The sequence below is a fragment of the Lynx canadensis genome, chromosome C1 (genome assembly GCF_007474595.2).
Source record: "Lynx canadensis isolate LIC74 chromosome C1, mLynCan4.pri.v2, whole genome shotgun sequence".
Lineage (NCBI taxonomy): Eukaryota > Metazoa > Chordata > Mammalia > Carnivora > Felidae > Lynx > Lynx canadensis.
Window position 1 is genome coordinate 211,721,270 of NC_044310.1, and position 25,795 is coordinate 211,747,064.

At 42.2% G+C, this 25,795-nt stretch overlaps 1 protein-coding gene across 17 annotated transcripts in view; it reads right to left on the reverse strand.

Moving 5' to 3' along the window:
* Positions 1 to 2,472: 2,472 nt before the first annotated feature.
* TRIP12 (thyroid hormone receptor interactor 12) overlaps positions 2,473 to 25,795 on the reverse strand; it is a 140,241-nt gene continuing 116,918 nt past the window's right edge. For all 17 annotated transcript variants that reach the window (XM_030326677.1, XM_030326688.1, XM_030326683.1 and 14 more), the window contains 13 exons: positions 25,271 to 25,398; positions 23,781 to 23,932; positions 22,749 to 22,891; positions 21,502 to 21,658; positions 20,082 to 20,180; positions 13,653 to 13,767; positions 13,188 to 13,342; positions 12,291 to 12,455; positions 8,909 to 9,073; positions 7,001 to 7,114; positions 5,252 to 5,346; positions 4,624 to 4,727; positions 2,473 to 3,862 (listed from right to left, as the gene is read on the reverse strand). In XM_030326677.1, coding sequence (XP_030182537.1) covers positions 3,666 to 3,862; positions 4,624 to 4,727; positions 5,252 to 5,346; positions 7,001 to 7,114; positions 8,909 to 9,073; positions 12,291 to 12,455; positions 13,188 to 13,342; positions 13,653 to 13,767; positions 20,082 to 20,180; positions 21,502 to 21,658; positions 22,749 to 22,891; positions 23,781 to 23,932; positions 25,271 to 25,398 — 1,789 coding nt within the window. In that variant the 3' untranslated portion in view covers positions 2,473 to 3,665. The remainder of the gene's footprint in view (positions 3,863 to 4,623; positions 4,728 to 5,251; positions 5,347 to 7,000; positions 7,115 to 8,908; positions 9,074 to 12,290; positions 12,456 to 13,187; positions 13,343 to 13,652; positions 13,768 to 20,081; positions 20,181 to 21,501; positions 21,659 to 22,748; positions 22,892 to 23,780; positions 23,933 to 25,270; positions 25,399 to 25,795) is intronic.

A 25,795-nucleotide genomic window follows, 5' to 3' on the forward strand; every position in this document is an offset into this window, starting at 1 on the left:
GTTTGGTAATATGAGTAGGCTTGTTGTAAAAATAAAACCACCTCTTCCATTAGTAAAGAATGTCTCCTTTATGCAGAACAAGTCTTCAGAGTTAAGAACTTTGCTTGCATTAGCCTGAAGTTCTTGGAAAACAGCCAATCCTCCGTTTTCTAGAAATATAAATGCTATCTTTTGTCTGGATTTTTTTTTTTCTTTTGAGGTAACAGAGGAAGCATTTCAGTGATCTGTCACTAGGTCATCCTTCTACTGGGTGTGCCCAACTACTGCAACGTCAAACCGAAGACTCGTACAGAGGCATTTCCGAGAATTAGAAATACAGAGCATGACATTTCCAAACAACGAACGTTCTCATTACAGGAGGGAAAATAAAATGGGTCCAACAACCAAAGCCGAAGTAAAGGAAGTAAATCTTTGCTAATGGAGAAGGAACAAGGGCACCCGGGACCCCATGTAAGGATCCAGTTTGTGAATGCACGCTTATGCCTTGGCCCTGGAAGTCTCCTTTCTCAGTTACACACACTTTCCTGCAGTGTCAGGGACGTCCCCGTTCCCTGAGTTCGTAAGCACGGACAGGAATCGGGAGCATAGCCTCCACAGCTGATGAACCAACCAGAGGGAAGACAAACTTACAATTTATTTGCTGGCGATAATCCTTACTGTGTTAAATCAAGGGTTGCATCTAACTTCTGGGATGCAGACGCTGGGGCCTCTCCCTGGGTCTTCCGGTCTTTCTGCACAGGATGCCCCCGGGAAGGAACTCTGGACCAGGAAGCGACTGGTCAGTCAGGTGCTCCACCCCTTGTCATGTCATGTCCCCAACTCACGAGGACCGCCAAATGCAGGAGACAGGGGCTTTAGGGATACTACCTTCTTAACAGAATGCTGAGGTCAAAGAAACTTCTCTGTCACTACAAATGCAGGAACCAGAGCTGAATCACAGGAAGAGAGAAATCTGTATTCTTACAGTGACTAGCTGTGTGAAAGTTTTCTGCTGGGTTCGGCTAAGGCATCTAGAACTCTGTGTCTGTTCCTGATTAGACTACCTAGAACTCACAATTAACTTTTTGGAGGGGCTGGGAAGAGGGAATTACATTTAATTACCTCTTCCTTCCTTATTGTGAAATAGTTTAAAAAAAAAAAAGGCGTTCTCATATACAAAAGAAAAAAAAAGGCAGATCAGATCAGTAACTGTAAATGACACCACGACACAGTATTAGCTGTGACTAACCTCTGACTCCGTCTCAGCAAAAATTAAAGGGCAGTAAAATCTGTCTCTACCCAACTGTCTATGTGTATAAAGCATAGTTAGAAATCAGTGCTTGTTGGTAGGATTACTAAGCAAATAAATTTAAGGCAAAACCGGAGTAACAAGCAAATGAAATATACACTTTCTTCCCTACGATGCAGGATTAAGGTCTCTGCAAAGAGAGGTTGCTTTAAAATGGGAAGAGTCTTCCTGCCCCTAATTAACAAAGGGTCCCACACATTAAGGAGTAAGCTAAACAGTAAAAAGCATTCAAACAGGTTAACTACCGACTTTGAAACCATCAACCTTCAGAGTTTGAGTCAAAACCATCAAATGTACTGGTTGATGCTGAAATCAACAAGGCCAAATCTGCCAGGGCCACAAGAGATCTGGATAAAACATCAAATACAGATATTTTGGTATGAAACATTGCTTTGCTTATACATGTCTAAAATTTAACAATGAACCCTTTAAAAAATGAGGAAATGCTATGTTCACACAAAAATCCTTGTGCTTAGTTGGTAAAAAGGTATCAGAACAGTTTTAAAACCAAGTGGCTCATTCTTGAACACAAATTTCACCTGATTAAACTGCTCGGCTCCTATGCTGTCAATGTCAGAACCGCAGAAACACAACAACTCCCCTTCTCGGACTTCATGGTAAAGCCGCTCCCTGGTCAGAGCCCCTGCAAGAACCAGGGAAAGACACCCCCTGAGCTCCGTCACCCTCAGTGGGGGTCACTGCCCAAGTTCACTGTGAAAGCGGGGGGCGGGGGGGGGGGGGGCTCCCAACAAGGCCATGTAAGTGTAAAATGACAAAATAATCTAAAGAAAAGTAAGCTACTAAGTTTCTTTTCGGTGGAGGGAGGGATGGGAAACAAAGGGGCTTCTATACCAATTAAATCAGACTTTGGAACAGTCTGTAGGACAAAAGAGAATTGATTTCTCAAAGTTCAATAAAAAAAAAATTAGCTCATCTCTCATTTTCAAAAAGATACATTATGGAAATCCTCTCAAATTTATGCAACAGGCTTAATTATGAACCTTAGGAAGGAAGGAAACTCCTCCCATTTTCCTGTCAGATTTTATGTTCTTCAAGTTGCAGTCACAAATTCTCTCCCTAGTGGTATCAGCCATGATGTGAATCATGGAGATGGGACGATTTGCTTGCACTGAAATACGGCTACACAATGGAGAGTTATGCATACAGCACAGAACTATAACCGAAAAGGTGAAGCAAACTTTATTTATTTTCAGGTAAAAACATTAACCTGACGGATTATTGCAGATTTGAGAAATCAGCACATGAAACAACTGGACAGAGCTTTGCTTACAGGTGCTTGTATCGGTGCCGAGACAAAGGCTGAACTGTTTGTCCCAAGTTAGCCCTGGGAGGAGGGGAAGGGGAGAGAGGAAAAAAGACGACCACGAACAAAAACTTGAAAACAAGGACAAGGGAGAAAAAGCATTCTTGGACTCCAACGGGGAACGAAAACTGCTAATTTTGTTGAAAACGTTACATCAGCTCAAAATGCTCTGGTCGTGGAATAAGAAAATACCGGCCAGCCCAAGCTGTAGACTTTTCAAGCTACACAAGAGTGAGCGGGCTTTCCTGGCCTCCCTTCCAGAAGCTGCTGTGGTTGCCAGAATCACCGTGTAAACAGTCCTACCGGGTCACTGGGCAAAGGCCAGCCATACCCTACAGCTATATTAAAACTAAGCTATGAGAAAGGTCTACCGAGCTACAAAGGCTGAATCACACTGACAATATATTTCAGTTCAATGAATTTTAAAATTATATCTTAATTTGAGAGAGAACACGGAACAACGGGAGCCCAAGGCTAATGAAGATGTGACAGCCGTGAGTGTCGCACACAAAAAAAACCGTGTGGACCTCGGACAATACATGAACCGGGGAGGGAAATGAGAGGGGAGTGAGATGCACACAGAGCTAACCTACCGAACCGGATTTGTCAAACACACGTGAGCTTTCGTGTCTGTACTTATGTACAAGAGTGGTCTTTGGAGGAAACAAAACTGCAGACTTAGCTAGATGGACACACACAGCCCAGAATTAAACTGCACAGCGACATTTATTGTTTCAGCCTGAAAAACATCCCTTTTTTTTAAATTTCACACAGCAAAGCAAGTTAAAAACTTCACTCATCAAATAAATGATAATTTAAACAAGAACTTGCTAAAGAAACCTCATCACAACAACGTTTTAGGGCCTGATCACTTTAAGTCCATGGGGCCATTAATGAATATCAACCAAGTGTCTCTTGTATAATCTGCAAGCCATTTTTCCTACAACAAGAAGGCGTAACATGTTTCCTTGACTCAGGTGATACATTTAGAAAAGAAATCATGATTTTTTTTTCTTTTGCTGTAACAGGCAGACACCGCATTTCTCGCTGTGATCAGGAAAGATGGAACGACTGCTGTCCTTCTCTGGCCGCGATCAACAGTTTCTCACGCATGATCTCAATGCTCGAGTAGTCCGGCAACTTAAGATAGTTCACACAAGTCATTACGGAGGGCAGGAAGTCATCCGGGTTTTCTGTTGATTCGAATGTCTTCCGGACAATTGTCAAAGGTGGATTCAAACTCCGGAAGCCTGAGCAGAAGGGGAAGGAAGAAAGACCAAGGGAAGTTAGTAAGTTAACAGGCCGCACACAGCTTAACTCCGAGCCAGATGTTTTTTAGCCACAAGAAGAATCTGTCTGGAATCACAAACGTAGCCTTTCTGTGCTGCTACCATCAGGAAACGTCACGCTGCTTGGCTGTACAGTGTTACCACACACGCAAAGTGTTCCTTCTTGCTGGGCAATTACATCTACACACGTGATGTACGTTTAGTGTATGGACCCCAACATCTGCTTTATGTACTGGAAAAAAAACCACTGTAGAATAAGGAGGCCAACAGCTCCTTCTGCTTTTTGGCTTTTAAAACTGAGTACCAATTTGACTCCTATTAGGACTGACTCACTCCTAGAAAAGGAGACTTTACAATGCATTCTCATCCAAGAGTCTGTAATGTACAGCTGGCCGGAGGATCTGAATTTCACCTAGAAAAGTAGCATTACGTGTTCATTAACAATCCTACTTCAGTGTGTTTAAGATGATCCCTATGAATCTCCCTGCCGGCCGAGAGCTCTCACATATCGCAAAGCCAATGGAAAACTCAAGAAACGTTAGGATACTAGAGTAACGAAAAGGCACTATTGGGTCAAATGCAGAATATCCTGCTGGTGGTACCGAAGTCTCTGTCCGTCTCTCCCTCTCTCTCTCTCCCTCCCTCCCTCCCTCCTCCCCTCCCCCCCCACACCCCACCACCACAGAACGGAGGCGGCGGCCAGGCGCCTAGGGCACACCCACCTCCAACAGGCAGTCTCGGGCTACCGGTCACGAACTGGAGAAATAACCTCTGCTGCTCGTTATCAAAACTACTGAGAATCTCGAACAGGAACTTCACGGCACGACTACAACAGAAACAAGTCAGCAAAATCATTTCAGCACGGGACTGTGCACCTTTCAACCACACCGCACCGCACCGCAGACTCTCAGAGCCAGCTGCAGACTACCAAATTTCAATATGACTACCTATGAATTTGCATTAGGACGCATTCGGAAACCAACGTAGTTTTCTGTTGTCACAGCTGGAATTCAAAGGGAATGATTACTGTTGTAACAAACAAGACTTGTCGGGAGTGTACGGATATTTCCATTTTACCGCCAACAAAAACGGGTAACGGGTTTGACCTGTATCCTCCTCTCTTTCCTCCTCCCTGTTCACTTACACAGAAATACCCGAAAAAGAAATCTTTGAGTCCTAAGGTCTTGATAGAAATGAGGCCAAAATATCAGAAAGCCTCCTTTAAAATAGGCAAATTTAAAAACGGCACCCCCCTGTTGTTGTTCATAACGTACGTATACACACGCCTGCACGCACACACCACCAAATTCTTGACCCTCAAACGAAAGCCCAGCAGATCCGGGTACTCACCTGTCGTGAGTGTAACCGTGGTCCGGCCTGCAGCACTCCATCAGTGTCTTTGCATCCCAAGTGTCTGCTTTACTGCCGCACAAGAGCTGGTCCAGCTGCGTGGTCACCCAACAGAAACAAATTACTAAGGACACGGCTGCATAACTCGGTGAAAACTCACAGGACATGCTGTTTTGCAGATGCCAATATAGCACAGGACTACCGTGCACCAAATCAAAGTATCATTTTCGATACCGAAAGTTCTGCGCAGGGACCTCTTTTCTCGACAATGTGCTCTTCTACTACAGTTACAGACTCAGCCTCCTCTTCTGGTGCCTTTAAAGGCACCCTGCCCATCTGCAGGGACTGGCTTCTCGAGAAGACTTTAATCGCAAACAAAACATACCTGAGACAAACCTTTGTTTAAGCTTTCCTAACGCCTCTCGTGTCTTTACGGGCTTTAACTCCATAACCTACATCTCGCCAGGGAGATTTCATAAATCCTGTTTTCTAGAAATGCCAGAAGCCAAGACACAGACCAGTGAGCTGGAGAGAGAAGTGGGAGAAAGCTGAACTGAGGCCCAGCCAACGGGCAGCTTCCTCACTTTGTACAGAGGCAGACGGCTGCCAGATGGTCGGCTGGGGCTGCACGGGGACCAGGCAAGCCATTCCAGGGGGAACAGGAGAAAGCAAGAAGTGCTTGCGTCCCCTTGGAAAATCTAACACCGGTTTCACATTAAGCCATCTTTTCTCTGGTGACCTGCCCACCTGCAGAAGGACTACGTGCTTTGAGAAAATTTAATACCTACTACGCGTCACTCACTGGCAGGTACTCTATGTGTCCTGTTCAGTAAGACAGAGGTTATCCCGATTTTATGGATGAGGCAGTCAGGTCAGACACAACAGCCTAGACAAGGTCATACGGTGAAGCAGGAAGGACCAGAATTCAATTCCAGGAGCAACCCTTGCTGCTTTCAATTCCAGGTGACACTTAGTGCCTCAAAGTGTCAGCTACACCACATGCTCCCGCAAGCAGCAAATCAGAGTGGACGTAAAAATCGTAACTGAGATTGAAATGCTACGTCCAAGTCATTCAAAGGTATCCGGATTCAGCCAGTAATATATGTGTAAAGTCATCACTCAAATACTAAACAAAAAGGATCCCAAACTGGAGAAACCCCACGCCTCGCAGACCCTTTCTGTGCCATCTCCCCACTCGAGAGCAGTGTTCCAGATTCTTGTTGCACTTAAGATGGCTGGAAAACTGCACACTCATTTTTCCCCACTCTTAACGGTACTTGCAACACTTCCTTAACTCCAAGAACGGACTCCAATCATAAAACAGTGTCTCACCCAATCCAGGAAGTTTAGGTTAAAAAAAAAAAAGTGCGCTCTCTTCAGCGACGGCAAAGACGCGCATCCCATTCTCCACTGGCCGGCATCCAGGGTCAGGTGACTGACGATGAGGCTGGGCTCACCCAATCTCGCACACAGACCCCACTCCAATACTTCAACTATATTTAATATTTATACAATATAAAATGTTATATTTATATTACATCATATTACACTTAGTATTTGATACTCTTCTTTGCTCAGAAATGATCTTCTACCTTTACCAACATCCACCCCTCGGCTCACAAACCCACCTCGCCCCCCAGTTCTCTCGTTTGCAATCCTCTTCGGCCAAATGGCACAGAGACAGCGTGCTACGATTGCTACAGGTACACAGTGAGCAATGGGCAATTTCTTCAGACACAAGCTACTCACTTCTTCCGGGTAGAAGTACTGGAGATGACTGAGTGGGAAGACAGATTCAAATCCATCTCTGAAGGAATCGAATTGCCTAGAAACGCCTTCATTTAGTGCCCAGAATATAACCAGCTGTAAAAAGAAAGGTCTTTTAAAAACCGTGACAAGATTTCCTATCTCTTTCCTACCCAATACATGGCAAAGCACAGTGAAACATCCATCCTGATCACTTTAAAAACAACAGCAACAACAACAACAAAAAACCCCCCACAAATTAAGTCTCTAAAACATCTCTCAGAAAACCACATAAGAGATCTCTCAGGTCAACTTCTAACTCGGGGCCTGGCCAGCAAGAAAATGTAAAAACAATTACGATGAGCATTTATGTTTAGTGTGTTTTAAAAATTCATTTACATAAAACCCTGATGGCACAGAACGGTACCTTACTAGATGAGAAGCAGATGAAAGTTTCTCAAGAGGATAAAATGTTATTAAGAATTAAAGATAATGTGTCAAGATGCAATAATAACCAACTGTTAAGTGTTCTGAATTTTTAATGTGAAATTTTTCTATCCAAATCCCGATTAAGTTCTCAGAACCCATGCTTCTGAAGTGGACCTTCACTTAGAAAAAGGCAAACTCTGGAAATGCAGTCACGTGAAATTGAAAAGGAACAGAAAGCATCTGTTACTGGTTCAATGATATCTAGTCATCAATGACTCCAGCTAACCCACTGGGTTCAAGAAATACAGGACATACTCAGATAAAAATAAAAACAACAGCATTTTGCTGACAGAAAAATACAAGCATCATCACAAATTCTTTTCAGAGAACTTTAATCTGGACATTAACTCATCATTTACAAGTAAGCTGAAAGGTTAGCTTTCTCAAAGTTAGGAAAAGCAGCAGGTAAGTTTGATCAGATAGTCCTGTGAATATAAAAGAATGTGTTTAACAGTCACAGAACAGTTGGGTATGCCAAAAGATATCTGAAGACCTTGGCTATCTACTCTTTCTCTAACAGACGAAGAAACCAGAGCCATTTTTCAGAGGTTCTATCTAAAATCCCACCGTATGGGCACCTGGGTGGCTCAGTTGGTTAAGGGTCCGACTTCAGCTCAGGTCATGATCTCGCGGTTTGGGAGTTCGAGCCCTGTCCAGCTCTGTGCTGACAGCTCAGAGCCTGGAGCCTGCTTCGGATTCTGTGTCTCCCTCTCTCTCTGCCCCTCCCCCGCTTGTGCTCGCTATCAAAAATAATATAATTTTTTTTTTTTTTTTTTTTTTTAAATAAAATCCCACTGTAGGGTGGCAGAAAACCCAAGTCTGGGTATAGGTGGTTTTCTATCTTGAACCCAATGCTCTTTCCACTCAGGGTCAGAAATAAACCAAAAGAAACTTTTCAAAAAGCAGTAGTAAAGACCTATATAGCATGGAACTTAAAATACAATTTCTTTTTAATACAAAATTGTTTTCCCTTAATTTAACAAATATAGTCAAGGGCTATAGATTATCTGAAAGTCCTCATTACACCCATAAAAATGTGTTTGTGTGTGTGTGAAGAAGAATGTCTAGTTTTGCCTTGATAGACAGAATGCAGTTTAATGAGAACACAAGTGATGGCTCCTTTTCACTGATTTGTTTTAAACGAAGACAATGAGAGTTTAGTAGTATTCAAACTTCAAGACAGAAAATTCAAGGTCATATATAAGGCTTCATGAAATATCTGACACATTTTGTCAAGTGCAGACAGAAATGAGGGCCTGAAAAAGTGGATGTTGTGCAGTGATCTTGGGTGTCGAGGGTCTCAGGCAGGGGAGGCAGGCTCCCGGGACAGGTGCTTCCCCCTTCCCCCAGAACAGTGTCCACAGAAGTCCCGTGTCGCCCACCACGCTGGCCTTTTCCCCAAAGGGTGCCACGATTACGTACTCTTAAATATTCTTCTAAATTGTGGATAGTGACCGGTATATCCTTTCCTCCTTTCTTCAGTTCGATGTTGGGAAATCCTGGCAGAGTGAAATCCAATCCTAGATCTTCAACTGAGCAGCCGTTCATAGTCAGGGTTTCTAATGCATATTGTAGACTCTCTTTGGTCTAAACAAGGGGGATGGGAGATCAAGCACAGTAATTCAGTTGCTTGTATGTCTGTGTTTATAAAACAAAAGATGTGCTAATAAATTTTACGGGTTCCTTCAGCTCTTAGAATACTTCTTTTATTGTCATAATTTACACATGACACAGATCACAAAGGAAATAAGCACTTTAGAATCCAACTATTTTTATATGGGGGAAAAACAAGATCACCTAAGTGTTCCTTCAAGATGAGAGGTCTGCTACTCCATCTGACTGAATTTCAAACCACCTTTCACAGAGAGTCCTAATAGTTTACATGATGGTTAATTTAAGAGTAGCTAATAGGGCCAAACTTCTCCTAAATTCTATCTTAATCCTACACACACACCCCCCAAATACCAAGCAATAGTTAGGAAACTGTAAATACAAATAATGTACTATCTACTAATGGTTATAATTAACGTTCTTCCTGCTGCAAAGCTCAAGTCTAAGGAACACCCTGGGGATTCCTCATTCAATCACTTCAGGACTAGAGGAACAGATCTGTATCCACAATGAAGAAAAGTTCCAACAAAGCCCTCAAGTCCTACTCTAAAGACAAATGTTAAAAAGCAGTTTGTATTATTCACCTTTTTAAATGCTCAAGAATACGAAAGGCTCACGTAAAATTTCTTTAGATTAGAAATCAAAGACCAACATGCAGAACTGCAAATACTATCTGAAAATAAAGGTGTTCAGTATAGGAGGAAGGGGCCAAGTGACTTTCCAAACTGGGGATACCCATACGTATGAAATTCCTAGCAGCCAAAGAGTCTACGTACAAGAAATTAGTCATTTAAACTAAAAAAAGCTAGGAAGTTCTGGCTTACAGTCATTTTTAGAAGTTCTCATTTAAACTTAGTCATTCTTTAATTAAAAAAAATATATATTTGTTTATTTATTTCGAGAGAGTGTGTGTGCACACTGATGAAGCCCCCCAGGCGTTTTTAAAATTAGTCATTTTTAAAAAGGGAAATAAAAGCTGCCTAGGATTCCACATGATTCAGAACACAGGAGGGGTAACAGCACGAAGACGAGGTATAATGTGCCTGGGGACTATGGCCATCTGTCCTCGCCTGTAAAAGCCTGTGTTTACGTCTTTCCTCGGACTCAGGTGCACATTTGAGGGCACCTGAATGAAGACCTTTCATTGCCATCATTGGGACACCTGGGTGGCTCAGTCGGTGAAGCATCCGACTCTTCACCTCAGCTCAGGTCATGATCTCACGGTTCATGCCCCACGTTGGTCTCTGCTTGGACAGCGCGGAGCCTGCTCGGGACTCTCTCTCTCCCTCTCTGCCTCTTCCCTGCTCACTCTCACTCTCTCTCAAAATAAAAAAAAATCGCTATCATTGAGAGGAATCTAGAATATACAGTGTCCTCGAGATGCTTAAAAGAAATTCACTATTCGTTTTTTCAGATCTTACATTAACTCGAAGGCTAATAAGCTTTAGCCCATTTCCCATGTATCTTTTGAGAATTTAAACTACCGAGTTTGCTCCATCCGTGTACTTTATAAACGATGAGGGGAGGGTTTGGAACACACGCCATTCCTCACGTGCTGGATGAAAGTCGGTTAACATGGTACGTTGGTTTCTGGAATCTGGTTTCCGTGCTGTGCATTTTATACTTTTAAAGTGGCAACATCAAAAATAAAGGTAAGAACAAATCTCAAAAGATATGAGGAACAAAACCGGGTGGCATATTGCAAAATGTGTAACGGTGAAGGTTCCAGAGCAAACAGCCCGGGTGTGAACTCTCAGCCCTGCCCCCGCTTCTAGGTATGTGACCTTGGCAGGTTACTCAGCTGGTCTGCCCTGGGTTTCTTGTGTGTAAGGCAGGAATATCAGAAAGACCTAAATCTCCCAGGGGTGTTGTGGATGAAGTGAATTAATAGACATAAGGCACTTGGAACAGTGCCATGAGTTTTACTTTCTTTCCTTCCTTCATTTTCCCCTCATTATTTACCTAACAGATAATCCTAAAGAGGACTGTATTAGTTATGAAAATTTATCAAGTTGGTACGCGTAAATCTAATGGATTCTAGAAAATCTTAAGACAACAAACCTTACATGGCCTCTTTTAAATGCCAATTTCTCTTAATAAAACATTTTTCCTCAAGTCACCAATTAATAAGGGAGATAAAATTATTTCCCTTACAAATCATTTTCTTCTCTGATAACAAGGCATTCTAAAACCCATCTGTCTACAGTAAGTCCTTCTCCAGCTTATCAGGAGATGTGACACTTCCCTACAGAATCTCCCCTATTCTTACTTTACATAATTTATAAAATGGGAGCTGCTTTAAAATCGGGCCATGTTACATGCCCAGACATAGCTATTTGAGTCCGTGCCACTTTTGTCTTCTTCTAATGTCTGACGCAGAACTGCTATTAATCAATCTCAGACTGGGTAAATAATCTTTAATCTGTTATCGATATATAAAGAATACACATTCGTGATATAAAATGAAAAATTACACATTCTAATAGCGAAACCTCAACAGGTGTTCCTGAGAAATAGAGAACACCTACCATGACCTTTAAAACTATTTTCCTGAGATCTTTCTAAAAACAGGTGGACTGTTCTTCTTTCCAGAAAAACAATCTATCCTAAGCATAGTTTTTATTGATTCAAACGCTTACTAAAAGAATTCAGGGGGGCCTGGGTGGCCCAGTCAGTTGACTCTCGATTTCAGCTCAGATCACGTTATCACGGTTTCGTGAGATCTGGAGCCACGTATCAGGCTCTGTGCGCTGAGCGTCCAGAGCCTGCTTGGGATCCTCTCTCTCCCCCTCGCTCTATGCTCCCCCCACCCCACTTGCATTCGCTCGCTCTCAAAACAAATAAATCAAAACTAAAAGAAAAGAAGAAAAAAAAATAATTCAGTATGATAACACTACCTGTCCAGGTACGTAATGCCCATCTAAATTTAATAAACGAGAGCCCTATGGCTTCAAGTCAGGACTGTATCCTATTTGTTAATCAAGCTGTTTATTTATCACCTGCTGTTATCATAGGTCATCTTACCCACTGTGAAGTCTATTCAGTTATTCTAATAAAAAAATTAGAACTCTTCTAAAATACGACATTAATATAAAATAATTACTGGATCAAATATAAAGCACTTAACAAAGACCTCATCTCGCAACGGTAAGAAAGTGATCCACTTGACCGCTTTCTTATCTTCTAGGCTCACCTGGGATTTATCTTGTTCAAGTCTTTTCTTCTGTCTGACAATATCTTCTAGGTGATACACTGATCTGGCTACAACCGGGTCAATGTCAAACAAATCATGCGATGTCAGTGAAGTTTCTTGCCGTAGCATCCACTTATAAAAGGGTAAGCCAAGGGGAAGGTCCACCTGAAAGGGAATATACACAAAATAAAACAGTCACGCTAAGCTCCTAGAATTGCCTCAATTTTATAACTGACACTTTAAGAGATCATTTATAAAGGTTGAGTAGTACTCCCCCAAAACCCCCACATTTTGGAATGGTTTCTCTCATTACACACAACTGTTCCCATTTAAACCCAATCTGGGGCCCTGATATTGTGAAAAACTTAGTACACCGAAGAATCCTATTTAAAAAAACTGACGCTAAAAAGGTGATGGACATATATATTCTCCATAAGAGCCTCAAACTAAGAGATGTTTATAGGAATCTTACTCTATTTGGGGTGGTGTAAACTAAATTCCACTGAAGTTTGTATTACTGCACATTTGGAAGAAAAAGAAGTTAAAAGGAAGGACCAACTAATTAAAAATGAAAAAATGTAACTTCTAAAATAACTCAGGGCACCTGGGCGGCTCAGTTGGCTAAAGCATCTGACTCTTGGTTTCAGCTCAGGTCATGATCTCATGGTTGTTGAGTTCGAGTCCTGCACTGGGCTCTTCTCTCTCCTCTCTCTGCCCCCCGCCCCTGCTCGCATGCATGCATACACTCTTTCACTGACTCCAAATAAATAAAAACATTAAAAAAATTCAAAACTAAAAATAAAAAATAAAATACAGCATTAAGTGCAGGGGATTAAGATACTTTCATAGTACAGGTACAAAACAAAACCGTCGACAAGCGAATAATCCTACACTTACCAATCTGAAATCCATGATCGCCTTGGCCATTAATTTGCCTAAGAAGCGAAACTTCATCTTAACCTTTGCGATATGAGCGGGCTTAGCCGTCCTACCAAAGGGAAGCGCAAACAGGCCCTGGAGGTTTTGAATGTACTTGGTCCCTTCTTGGCTTCCTATAAAATGAGCAAGTCATGAAACTTTAGGTGTGATTTCCCAGAACAAAACAAAATAAGACAAAACCTGCTTAACTAATAACACTTAAGAAATTCAGTATTCTCAAAATCAGAAGGCAGATCACAGAACGAAGACCTCTAGAGCCGGAAGGCTCTCTTATTTGATAACAGAGAAAACAAAGGCTAAAAGGTAAAAGGGATTGAGGTCGGAGAGCATGTGAGTTTATTAGAAGCTAAATATATTTAATGAACTGTAATGGCCCTTTTACCTGATGTGGAAAACCCACAGAGACTCACAAATTGATGGTACCTTTTGGATTGCTGAGAGTCACTTCTTCACCTCTCCAGAGACCCAAGTCGGCTCTCTGTAGTTCCTGAGATACAAGTGCATAAAACTCCAGTGTAGGCCCAAGACCGGTACCAACCTACAGGAGAACAAAAAGAGAACGATTTCAAACTTCAGATCTGACGCTGCCTTTTAGACCAGCCAACCTTTCTGCAACGCAGACGCTAACAGCAACCATTTTTTGGACATGTTATTGCCCAGACCATCCTATCTTCCTTCCGTCTTGGTCGGCCAGAACAAGAACCAGCAGCCCTGTATTTCCTCTTTCTCCCCAGGACCTAACACTGTCACTGCAAGGGTCCGGCTCCTACACCGGTAACAGTGCCACTGTAGCTGTCTTGCCCCTGGGGAATAAGATGGCTCTGAGTACGAATCTCTTTCCCGAGCTCTCATGGGTGAGCTGTTAGCCTGAAACCAGTTCAAATGTCATCTCCTCAGGAGAAGCCTCCTTTTCTGCCCAGTTACTCTGCCCACCCCCCTTTTTTTAGGATTTCTAGTTCAGCTACTTTAGTGCTTATCACATCATAGCACCGCAATTTTGTTACGGGCTCATGTTTCTCACTCGAGGATAACTTTAATTCACCTTTGTACCTTCAGTGGTGCCTGGGCACGCACCAGTCATTTAACAGAGGTTCGTTGAATAAAACAAGAATAAGGGAAGGCCAGAACCCACGCCAGCACCCACACGGCTAACTCAGCTTCGGAGCCTCACGGTGCACTAGCAACTCCGGAGAGCTTTATCGGTATGTACACGGGATGGGGAGCATGTCCTGAAGACTCTCCACTGACAGGTCTGATTTAGAGCCTGGCCCAGCTCCAAGGTGACTGCACAGCCTTGAATGGAAACCCCTCCTCTGTGAGACATATCCTGTGTCCATGTTCACAGTCTCGTTATTCCTTCATGTTTCAAGGTCCTGCCAGCTCAGACCATAAATTAGATATTTGGCTAATGACAAGTTAGTATCATAGTTTATATGCTGCATCCACAGTCCTGGTGAAAAAAACGAGAGTTCCCTTATAGATCATTGTAAATAATTGGCCTTATTTTACTACCATAGTTACTTTTAAAAAGTGCCTATACTGGTTCAAACGATAAGATGCAATCCACCAAATGTTTGACTCTAACTTTGCCAACAGTGATCTACCAGGCTGGATGCGGTGGCACCTTGGGGATCCACTTCCATCCCTTCATTAGTTTTCCTCTACGGCAGTAAACGGCATCTGCGTTCACCCCAGACTCCAAAAAACCTTGGCTCATCTCTTTTTCACTCGCCGCATTCCCCCTTTTTCATTCACCGCCATCACCCCTCATCTGGGCTACCGCCAGCCCTCCTCCAGGGTCTCTGCACCAGCAAGCTTGGCGTCTCCTGTTCTAGGCTCACAGCGCTGACAGAGGCCTCCGTCTCTCGAAAAAGCAAAAGCTCAAGTTCTTCCACGCAGGTCCTCCGTGACCCCTCCTACAGCTGGACTCCGACCTCCAGCCAGTCATTCTGCGACAGGCCAGGTCTCCGTGTCGGGGCTTTTGCTTCTCAGTTCTTTTGCTGGACACACCCTTCCCTAAATGGTAATGGCTCACCTGTGCTCAAAGGTCCTCTTGGGCCACCCTTTCCCTTCCCCATCGTGATCCATCTCATTTAGATTTTTCTTCATCACGCGGCCTAACATATACATATGTTAATAATATTATTAACATAATAATTATTACATAATAATATGTAATAAGGAAGTGCGTACTGGCCTTCCCAAATTGAACAAAGCTCTGAGATGGTAGGAATTTTGTATGTTTTGTTCTTCACTGAATACTGGGTAGTGGAGGAGAGGAAGAAGGGGAAAAAAGAGAAGCAGCGAAAAGAAAAAACTGCAGTAACATCTGACATCCACCAGAGGGCAGTTTAGAGCTGCTTAACTTTTTCTCCCTGTAGCATAATTATCCGAGGCGAAAGAGAAATCACAAATCAGGTCAAATTCCTTCATCCCAACAATACTGTTCTTTCTAAAGGCAAAACAGACTTAAAATATTAAATGGCCTGGGTATCACTATAAACCCGTCACCACAGCAAATCTCTGTGAGGGTGGAAGGAACAGGTCGAAGCTGCCCTGGCATGGGGCGCCTGGGTGGCTCAGTTGGTTGGGCCTTGGACTTTGGCTCAGGTCATGATCTCGCTGTTTGTGAGTTCGAGCCCCACGTCCGACTGTGTGCTGACAGCCCAGAGCCTGGAGCCTGCTTTGGATTCTGTGTCTCCATCTCTTTCTGCTCCCACCCCACTCGTGCTCTGTCTCTCTCTCAAAAATAAATAAAAACATTAAAAAAGAAAGAAAGAAAAAGATGCTCTGGCAATTCTTCCCAAGCCCTGCGCTGGCCAACAGTGCTGCTGTTCGCAACCTGATCTTCTCAGGCATCTTTGTTCTACTCAGCCACTCCAGTAAAAAGGTAGGGAGTTTGCTTTTGCTTCATTTGTCTTTAAAGGAAAGAAAAGCATAAAGCTTTAGAAATAAAAACAGAGAAGACGAAGTTCTGACAACTTGTCTTACTCGAAGTGCTGCGAGTCTTTTTCTTTCAAAAGCTAACCCTTATGTACCAGCAATTACCATGTGCCACTGTTCTGTTCTGAGTGTTTTTCACACCTTAGCTCATTTAGTCATTCTAACAACATGATGAAAAAGGTCCATTTCTTACACACTTGTTGAGGCATCACCGAGGAGTTTACATAACGTGCCCAACGTCACGGTCAGTCAGTGCTGGCACCAGACTCCACAGTCCATGCTCCTAACGCTTCACCGCCCCAGAGGCTGGTCACTCGTAGCCCCAGCGAATCCTGAGGCTTGAAGACTCTCTGAGCCCAGACACGGGTTTGGTTCTTCCTTGGCTCACCAATCATCCTTGTTCAAGCTAGGGCCCATTTTGATTTGACACTGTGAACTAGGATTCTTCTGGAGCTACTCTGAAGTCTTCCGAAAGGTCACCTGCATACTTGTATAGTTGAATAGGATTTATGACCTGACACCCTTTGTAGCTAAAAAGACAGTACTCCTCCCAACCCCTGTTCCCCACTGAAGTCAGCTCCTGGAATCTTTTCCAGCGTCAGTAGTTAGGACCATCCATGAAGATTATAAGCTCATGATTTCTGCATCAGTAATTCATTCTTGATGATCCTCAGATCAATGTGATGCTACTCTGAACTTGTTTAGGCTCCATGTAAGATGCAATTTGAAGAGAGGCACAAAGGATGAGAGAGGAAAGGAAAGACATCCCTGGCAAGAAAACAGTATGTTGGAGTAAAAAAGTAGAAAGCATGTTAAAATAAATTTGGTAAAAGAAGTCAGAGCTGGAGCAGAGGTCTTGCAGTTTTATGAAGAAGAAACGTGGGCACGTAAACATCTAAATCCTGTATCCTCTGAGCAAGTGGCCCAATCACCTTGGAATCAAAACTCGATCCCAATTTCTTATCCCAGCATGCAAGGCCTTGCCCCAATGTCCCCTCACCCCATCACTTCTGGAGCCAGTACTCACTTCTGCTGCTTACCACACCACCAAGCCCAATCCTTTGCTCAAGCCACAGTATTTTTTGGTCCCTTAATGCTCCCACTCTCTTCCATGAAGGTCTAACTCTATGGCCTACTGGTCCTCATGGCTCCCAGGACAGTTGTACTTGTGTGAAAGCCTCGTTCTCTTGACACCTATATCACTCATCAGCCATATACCTTTGTCCTAGGACTTCCCAACTACACCGTAATATCCTTTGACCTCTGCTATAACCTGTATCACTAGGGCGCCGTATACTTCCCAGTACAGAAGTACTTAGAGTTTTAATTTTGATGACCGAAGACTCTCAAATTATCTTTTCAAAAGCCTTAAGGAGAAGATGAAAATGCTTAAGAAAATGAGTGAAAATTCAAAGTCATACTTAAAATTACTTGCATACTACAGGTCATACTGTAGACTATTAGAGATTGTGCTATAACCCACATTTTATAGATAAGAAAACCGAGAGGCAGAGAGACTGGCTATTAGAAATAATTGGCGTAATAGAAGGTTTGGATATTTTACGTCTCTAAGAGTTTCAGAAGTCTGAAAATTCTGAAGTTTTGTCTTAAAAATATTTAGGGGAAAGAGGGAGGAAAGTATCCCCAAGAAACTCCGTATTTCATAGTAAAAAGAGACAGAAAGTAAGTATTTGGTGTACTGTCCTGGCTGTTTAAAAGCATCTCAAAAGAAATAAATGACAAAGATTAGAAAGGAAGTAAAACCATCTTCTTTCACAGCCGACACGACTGTCTAACAACACAGATCAGTAAACTGCACCTCTGGCCCACTTCCTGTTTTGTACAATCTGCAATCTAAGAATGGTTTTTACAATTTCAACGGTTGATAGAAAAATCTTGAATATTTCACAACATGTGAAAATTGTATGAACTATAAACTTCACTGACAAAATTTTATCGGAACATGGCCAGGCACATTTGTAAACGTACTGTCTGTGGCCACGTTCACGCTTGTGCAAAGGCGAAACTGAGTAGCGGTGATGGGAGGCTGCAGGGCCCACACCACCTGAATCTGGCCCTTTATAGAAAAGCTTCCCAAGCCCTGGAATCCTAAGTGATGTATTACAAAGTTATTACAACGGGGGTGCTTGGGTGGCTCAGTCGGTTAAGTGCTGACTTCAGCTCAGGTCACGATCTTGCGGCTCCTGAGTTTGAGCCCCATGCCAGGCTCTGTACTGAAAGCCTGGAGCCTGCTTTGGATTCTGTGTGTGTGTGTGTGTCTCTCTCTCTCTGCTCCTCCCCCACTCATGCTCGTGTACACGCGCTCTCTCTCTCTCAAAAAATAAAATAAATATTAAAAAAAATTTTTAAGCTATTAGAATAATTAAGTTTAACAAGGTCGAAATCTGAGGGTCAGGGGAAAATTTCCTGGGATATATAAAAGCACAAACTAGAAAAGAAGAATTGATGAATTGGATTTTATCACAATTAAAATCTCCTGCTCTTCCAAAGACCTTTCACGGGGAAACTGAAAGATGAAGTACAAACTGGAAAATATCTCTAAACACCTATCTCATGAAGAACTTGTGTCCAGAGTAATGAAAAACTCAACAACTTAATCATAAAACCCAATGATGAAAAGTGGACAGAATGCTTGGGACACTTCTCCAGAGAACATGCATGAGTGGCCAATGAAACAAACGGGAATGAAAATATCATTAATCTTCAGAAAAGTGCAAATACAACACATTAAGACATCACTACAAACCCACCAAAATACCCCAAATTAAAAAGACAGTACCCAAGGGCTGGTGAGTATGTGAAGCAATTGAAATTTACACACTCCATCACTGGTGGGAATGGAAAATGGCAAAGCTACTTTGGAAAACAGTTTGGTGTTTCTCATCAAGTAAAAACATGTCTTACTAAATAACTTATCAATTCATCCCTGAACTATTTACCCACGAGAAAAAAAAAAAAAACCTAGGTCTACAAAGACTTGTACACAAATGTTCATAGCAGCATTATTCAGAAGTATCAAAAACTGGAAACTAGGTGGCTTAGTTGGTTGAGCGCCTGACTCTTGATTTCGGCTCAGGTCATGATCTCACGGTTTGTGAGTTCGAGCCCTGCGTCAGGCTCTGCGTGGACGGCACGGAGCCCGATTGGGATGCTCTCTCTTCCTCTCTCTCTGCCCCTGCCCCACCCGTGCGCACTCGCACGCTCTAAGATAAAGAAACTAAAAAACAAAACAAAACAAAACTGGAAACTAAAATGTGCATCCCCTAGTGATTGAACATTTTGTGAGATATCCCTACCATAGACTCATACCAGTGATAAAAGGAAACAAACTGATATATGGAACAACAGGATGAATCTGAAAAGCACTACGCACTAAGTGCTAGAAGAATGACACAAATGGCTACGCACCACAGGTGTCCACTGCCTACTGCACTGTGAAAAAGACAAAACTATGGGACAGAAAACAGACCAAATCAATGGTTGCCTGGGGGTGGGGCTGGGGGTGGGGGTGGGGTGTGTACATTTGGCCACGAGAATTTGTACAATTAGAACTGGACGCGTTAAAAGTGTGCATTTATTACATAGGTTATCTATTTCGGTAAATGTAAATTTTTAAAAAGGCAGTTCAAACATTCTGAAAGATACGGCTTAAAACACTCTTCCACTTTATCAACCTAACAACTGCACAAACATTTGTTCTTAGGCAAGAAAAAAAACTCTCTCCTAATATACAACTGAACTTTGGAAAATGGAGAGCTTAGATCACCAGCAGAGCACATCTCCAGTTTCCAGATAAATTTCCCTACCGTCTTTTAGAATTTCAGAGGACCAACAAACTCTTACGGAAGCACAAATGAAGCTGAAAAGCGTCAACACTCATAAGCTCACCTCATTCTCATACTGGATTTCTAACATGGCCCGCGAGCTCCCCAGATCCTGCATCACAGACTCGGCTTGTTTCAGCAGCTCCTCTCTGTTCACAGTACGCTAAAAAAAAAAAAAAAAAAAAAAGAAAAGAAAGAAAGAAAGAAAGAAAAAAGTACAAGGGTGAAGAAACTAGACTCATATTACACTATAATAAACAGGTGGCATTTATCGAAGTGCAAAAAAAAAAAAAAAATCAATTCGGTTGTTTTAACTGTTTCTTTAAAGCACGCCTCAGAAAAGGGTAAGAGAGTGGCCGCACGGCTACAAACACAGACAGCGAGGCTACATGGGAAGTGTCCTCTTGAGCCCACGACAGGTTCAGAAAATTCAAGGTGGAGAAGAAAGGATCTCTGTGACCTTGCCCAAGACCAGTGCAAGTCAGGGCTGCAGCTGCATGAGCCACCCCCCAGGCACACGTACATTGACGTAATGGAGAAATAGGTATGGGGGTGGCTGGTGACACAGGTGAGCGGAAACTTCCTGGTTCCGACCTGCAGAAACTACAAACATCTACTCAGAGGAGATTCAGGAGGACAAGAGAGGTCCTGCTAGATTTCCAAATCCCACCAACACCACTGTTTACTCAATCCTAATGACACAAGTAAAAATAGAAATAGCAAAGCTTAGAAAAAAAAAAAAAAGTACTTTTTTGTTTCTGCTTCTCATTCCTTCTAACTCCTCTTCTAATGTCATTACTAATGGCTCTCATGAGTCTTGAAGTGAAAGGTTTTGGAAGGACAGACCTGAGTAAGAATCTTCAGCACAAAAGAGGAAGATAAAAAGGCAGTGCAGGGTCAGCAATGTTGGATGGGGTCTCTGCAGGAATGGCTCAGAGCAGTGTGGTCAGATCTACGAACGTGCAGCCAAGATGAGAAGCCCAGGAAAATGAGATCAGCAGCACACGGGCTGACTGGGCTTGAGTTGGGAATTACACCATGAATCCTGTTTCAGTCATTTCCGATCAGAGTGATTTGTGAAGGGAAGAAAGTGGATCTGATTAATTCTACCTACTGCATAAAGCATCAATTATAAAAGGGAGGCTACAGTTTGAGTTCGTAATTTAAAAAGGAAAAGAATCCTCAGTAAGAGAAGACGAGATTCTTTGTTGGCACAAGAGAGGAAAAAGAATTGCAGAAATTATTTCAGAAACAGGAAGAAGGGACTCTTACCTGCCGGGTGAAGAAGAACCACAAAGAGCCCAGTTCCAAGAGCTTGAGAGTAAAACATCCAGGTGAGAAATCAGACAAGCCAAGAGCTGGCTGTGGCTGAGCTACGGCCCTGTGCCAACAGGCACGTTCAGGTGCACCCCATTTCTAGTTTCCCCATTACTTTCCAAAGGCCGGTTTGGTTTACCTTTGAATATCTGGGGGGAGAAACTTACTTTTTTTCTATCCAATCTAGGTGCAACTCTGCTATCTTGAGAATCAGACTGGTTGATTTCTGGGTTGGTGTCAAGTAATCTCTGCATCGCTCGGTCCCGATCAAACGCAGTTACATAAAAAAGCATTTGCCGGGTATCAAAAGGGAAGAAAAATGGGCTGTAAAAAGATGCGATATAGATGATCTGAATTAGAATCAGAAACCATACAAACCCTTGTATTAGAAACAAGTTTTAATACGATACAGAATAATAACTGTAAACATTACCAAAAATGGTCTAGGCAAACTAATTTTGAACAATTTTCATAATTCTTTTATGAAATGTCTAAGTGATCAAGTAATAATGTATTAAGTAGTTTTTTGCTGTGAAATCTGAAATCCAACTATTCATATCAGGTCTATTCAAGATTATCTTTGATCTACCCAAAGACCTTCAGGATGCATAACACGACTAGAGAAATTTTAAATTTAAAATATAGTTTTAAGCCTGGTCACATTTCACTGCCATCCCATCCCCATACCACATATACACAAATAATAGATAATGGCTTTACTAGCTCACGATTTTCCTCCCAGCTTTGGCACTTCTAAGTCACTCAAGCATGCCAAACGGCCATGCTGATTTCCAAAGAATGAACCCTACAGTAATACAGATTCTATTGCTTCATGATGTAGGATTTTGGTAGTTCTTGACACAGAGCGGCTAAAAGCACTTCCTTTGAAGACTCCAATATTCAACATTTGTTCTGTCCAATACAGGTAGCCACATAAAGATGTGGCTATGTGGGACTAAAAACTAATTTCTAATTTACTTAATTTTAATTGATCTAAATGTAAACAACCGTGTGTGGCTACCGACTATCATACCGATCAGTGCAGTTCTATGGTCTCTGAGAATGTAAGTCTGGGCCCAAACAGGCACAGAAAAATCAACTGACTTTACCTTTGGAGTCCCCATTTTGTGATGACAGGGGATTTTAATCTCCTTAACGATCCTTGTGTACTTTCCTATTTCACACACATAGATACACACTGCCACAAAGATCTCGTACGAGCCCCAGCTAGCCTCCTCTGGATGCTAGAGCCACTGAATATTCAGCAAGCTGTCATCAGATCATCAGATATGATAACGTCACTTAAACACATTTAAACAGGTTCATCAAAGACTATGCTTCTGTGACAAAATGTATAAAGACCAACACAACGATAACACTCCCAAAGTCGCCGTTTCAGAAATGATCGTCTTACCAGGTTTTTCCCAGTTCAGTCAGCCACGTTGGGATGTTTCCGGTCATGATCACTAGAGGATCTTGAAGCTGCCTGTTTGCTTTTGCTGTCAACTTACTGTTAATAAATTCACTAGTTGGAATAATCTCCTTGCACATTGCATTCTGTAAAATGTTAAAAAGAAAAAAAAAACCCAAAAACAAAAAGGTCTGCATGCAGAAAAACATTAGGATTATATCCACTAACTCTTTCTTTACCTCCAAATATGTACCCAGAGTGCCTGGATTCCAGCCGGTTCCCAACATACAATACACAGCTTTCCACAGGAGTGTCCCAATCTAAATGACAACTTCTACAATGCCCAGCGGAATGGCCGAACTGCTACAGGGCACCAGTACTGTCCCAGTCACTGATGCGGCAGCTAATGCTCATGCGAGGCCAATTCCTTCATTCTGCTTTGTATTGTATAAATATCAAAGGTAGTACTTAACTTTCACTTCATTTTTTACTTAATATGTATTTTAACTTAGACAAATGTAACTTTTGTTTAATGGAGAAAGAATTTTAACTATGTAAATTCACATTCATATTTCTTGTTGCAGCCTACCTTAATAAAGTTACAGCTAGGAAAACATTAATCCAAAATATAGGCCAGCAACGAAAAGTGGGGGAGGGGCGCCTAGGTGGCTTAGTTGGTTGAGCGTCTGACTTCAGCTCGGGTCATGATCTCACAGTTCGTGACTTTGAGCCCCCCACTGGACTCACTGCTGTCAGGCTCCTCTGTCCTTCCCGTCCCTGATCTGTCCCAGCTTGTACTCTCTCAAAAAGAGTAAATAAACATTAAAAAAAAAAAAAAAAAAAAAGTGGGGGAGAAGCTCCCACTGTGAATAAATTGTATTTCACTGGGCTATGATCCCTGCATTTAACCGAATCATTAGTTCTGTTTCTAGTACAACAGAAATTAAATTCATCAACTACTAGACAGAAAACTGTGGGTAGTGTGCCGTGAACACCACACCATGGGAACCATCATCAGCGGGCCACATTACTCACATCATACAAGTAATACCAGTATCGACTGATGGCATGTAGAACTCTTAAAAGAAGAATCACATCTAATGACGGGTCTTCAAAAGTTATATTTTCAGGTGGCGTGGATATGAGGTAAACTTCTAAAGGATTTGATACCGATGGGCACACTCCATCTAGAGGGCAAAAGATCAAAGTTAAGTTTGATCAAGGTTACAAAGGCTATGCCAGTGGCACTGGTGTCACCTTATCACACCTAAAATAGTAAGCACAAGCTGTGAAGATGTAATGTTTGGTATCTTATTAGGGTATTGATAGCTTGAACATTTTTTCCCTCTTATCTTATACCAAAATCATCCAGGCTTATAAGAATTTCACTTGCCTCCCATATCAAAATAAACACTGACTGACTCATACGCATTTCCTCTTTCAACAGAAACAACAGCTAATAATAAAATAGCTGGGAAAGAATAAAGACAAAAGGACAAAATGCGTAAATTTAAATTCACAGATATAAATTTCTCGGATTTTTAATTTTTATATCCAGCTTAAAATGGCCATGTAAAATAGACAAACACTCCCAATTGTAAATCTATAAGAGATTTGGTTATTTAATTCGAGGCTTAGGATAGAAAAGACTGTGATGATTTCTGAGGGGATCTAGGATGCTTTTCTTCTTAGATTTCACTTAGTAGCAGCATGGTGGGGAAGGGGGTTGTGGGGGTGTGGACTGTTGCCATTTACTTGGTTACCATGCACAGGAATCAAAATCACAACATTATCACTACAGAAAACAAAGGGTAATTTCTAACACCAAAAACACAGAAACAAAAATTTCAAAATATAAACCCTTTAAAAAAGAACTTAGTTGTGGGGGAGGATGCGGGGGGGAGAACCACAGCAACAACGAACCCCCAAAATATTTGTTACAATGTCCTTATTTCTGAGGACCAGAAAAATTTTCAGCAATTGACACCATTTAGTTTGGAAATCCCTGATAGGGATGGTCTCTGTGCAATGACCCTGCAGCCAATGCCCCGAGGCACTGCCACTACCACAGAAAAAATGTGGAGGGTTGGGGGGGGGAGGGTGTGAACGAGCACATGTAGACTGGAAAGAAATACTACAAAAGAAAAGAGCTCAGACTGGGAGATGCTACTCCATTCAGTAGTCATCGTATTACCTGGCAAAACTTTTCATTTCTTCTAGAACTGTTAGAGTACAATAAATGATGAAAATGAAGGGCCTGCCTGACCACGATCAGTCTCTTCTTCAGTAAATGTGCTCTACTAATGAAATGTGTTTTAGCCTTCATGAAAACAAATTTTTCATGGAAAGAGTATCTGAGTCTTTTCCAATTTTCTTTCCAAATTTAATTTTGCAGATACTTAATTTTTCATTTGTGGTAATTCTGTATTTTCTAAATTATAAAGATTTGACTGCTAGGTATAAATCAGGACAAGAAGTCTACTGCCCCATGGCGATGGGTCTTCCCGTCCCTTGCACGAACTTACCGTGCCATAACTCATCATGCTTTTTTGCATTTCTGGGGGATGTTTTTGTTGGAGCTGTTTGGGCTCTTCCTCTTTTACCACCAACACAATCTTTATTACTTTCTTCATCCTCTCGCACGGGTTTGTACCTAAATCGATTGGAGAGTACGTAAACTAAATGTAGATCTTAAGAATAAAAACTGTTCTACAGGGGCCAAAGGGTGACCCACAGACACTGGAGTTTCTAGAACTCTAAGATCTATCCAGTTTCTCTTGACTTCTGGGTCTGGAGAATTACCAACGGCACCGCTTCCAAAAAGAGACCGCAAATAGACCACATTCCCAGGAGGGGCCACCTGAGGAACTCCGGGGGTGGTCCAGGGGAGAACAGATCTCTTTAATTAAATGTAAGTAGCAGACATTCATTCACAATGTGGGAAGCTGCATCCAAGTGCCTCTAAGGGCTTAAAGATGCCAAGCTGCTCATCACCCAAAGGAACTTCATCTTATGGAGATGTTTCTGTCTTATTTAAAGATCTGAAATGA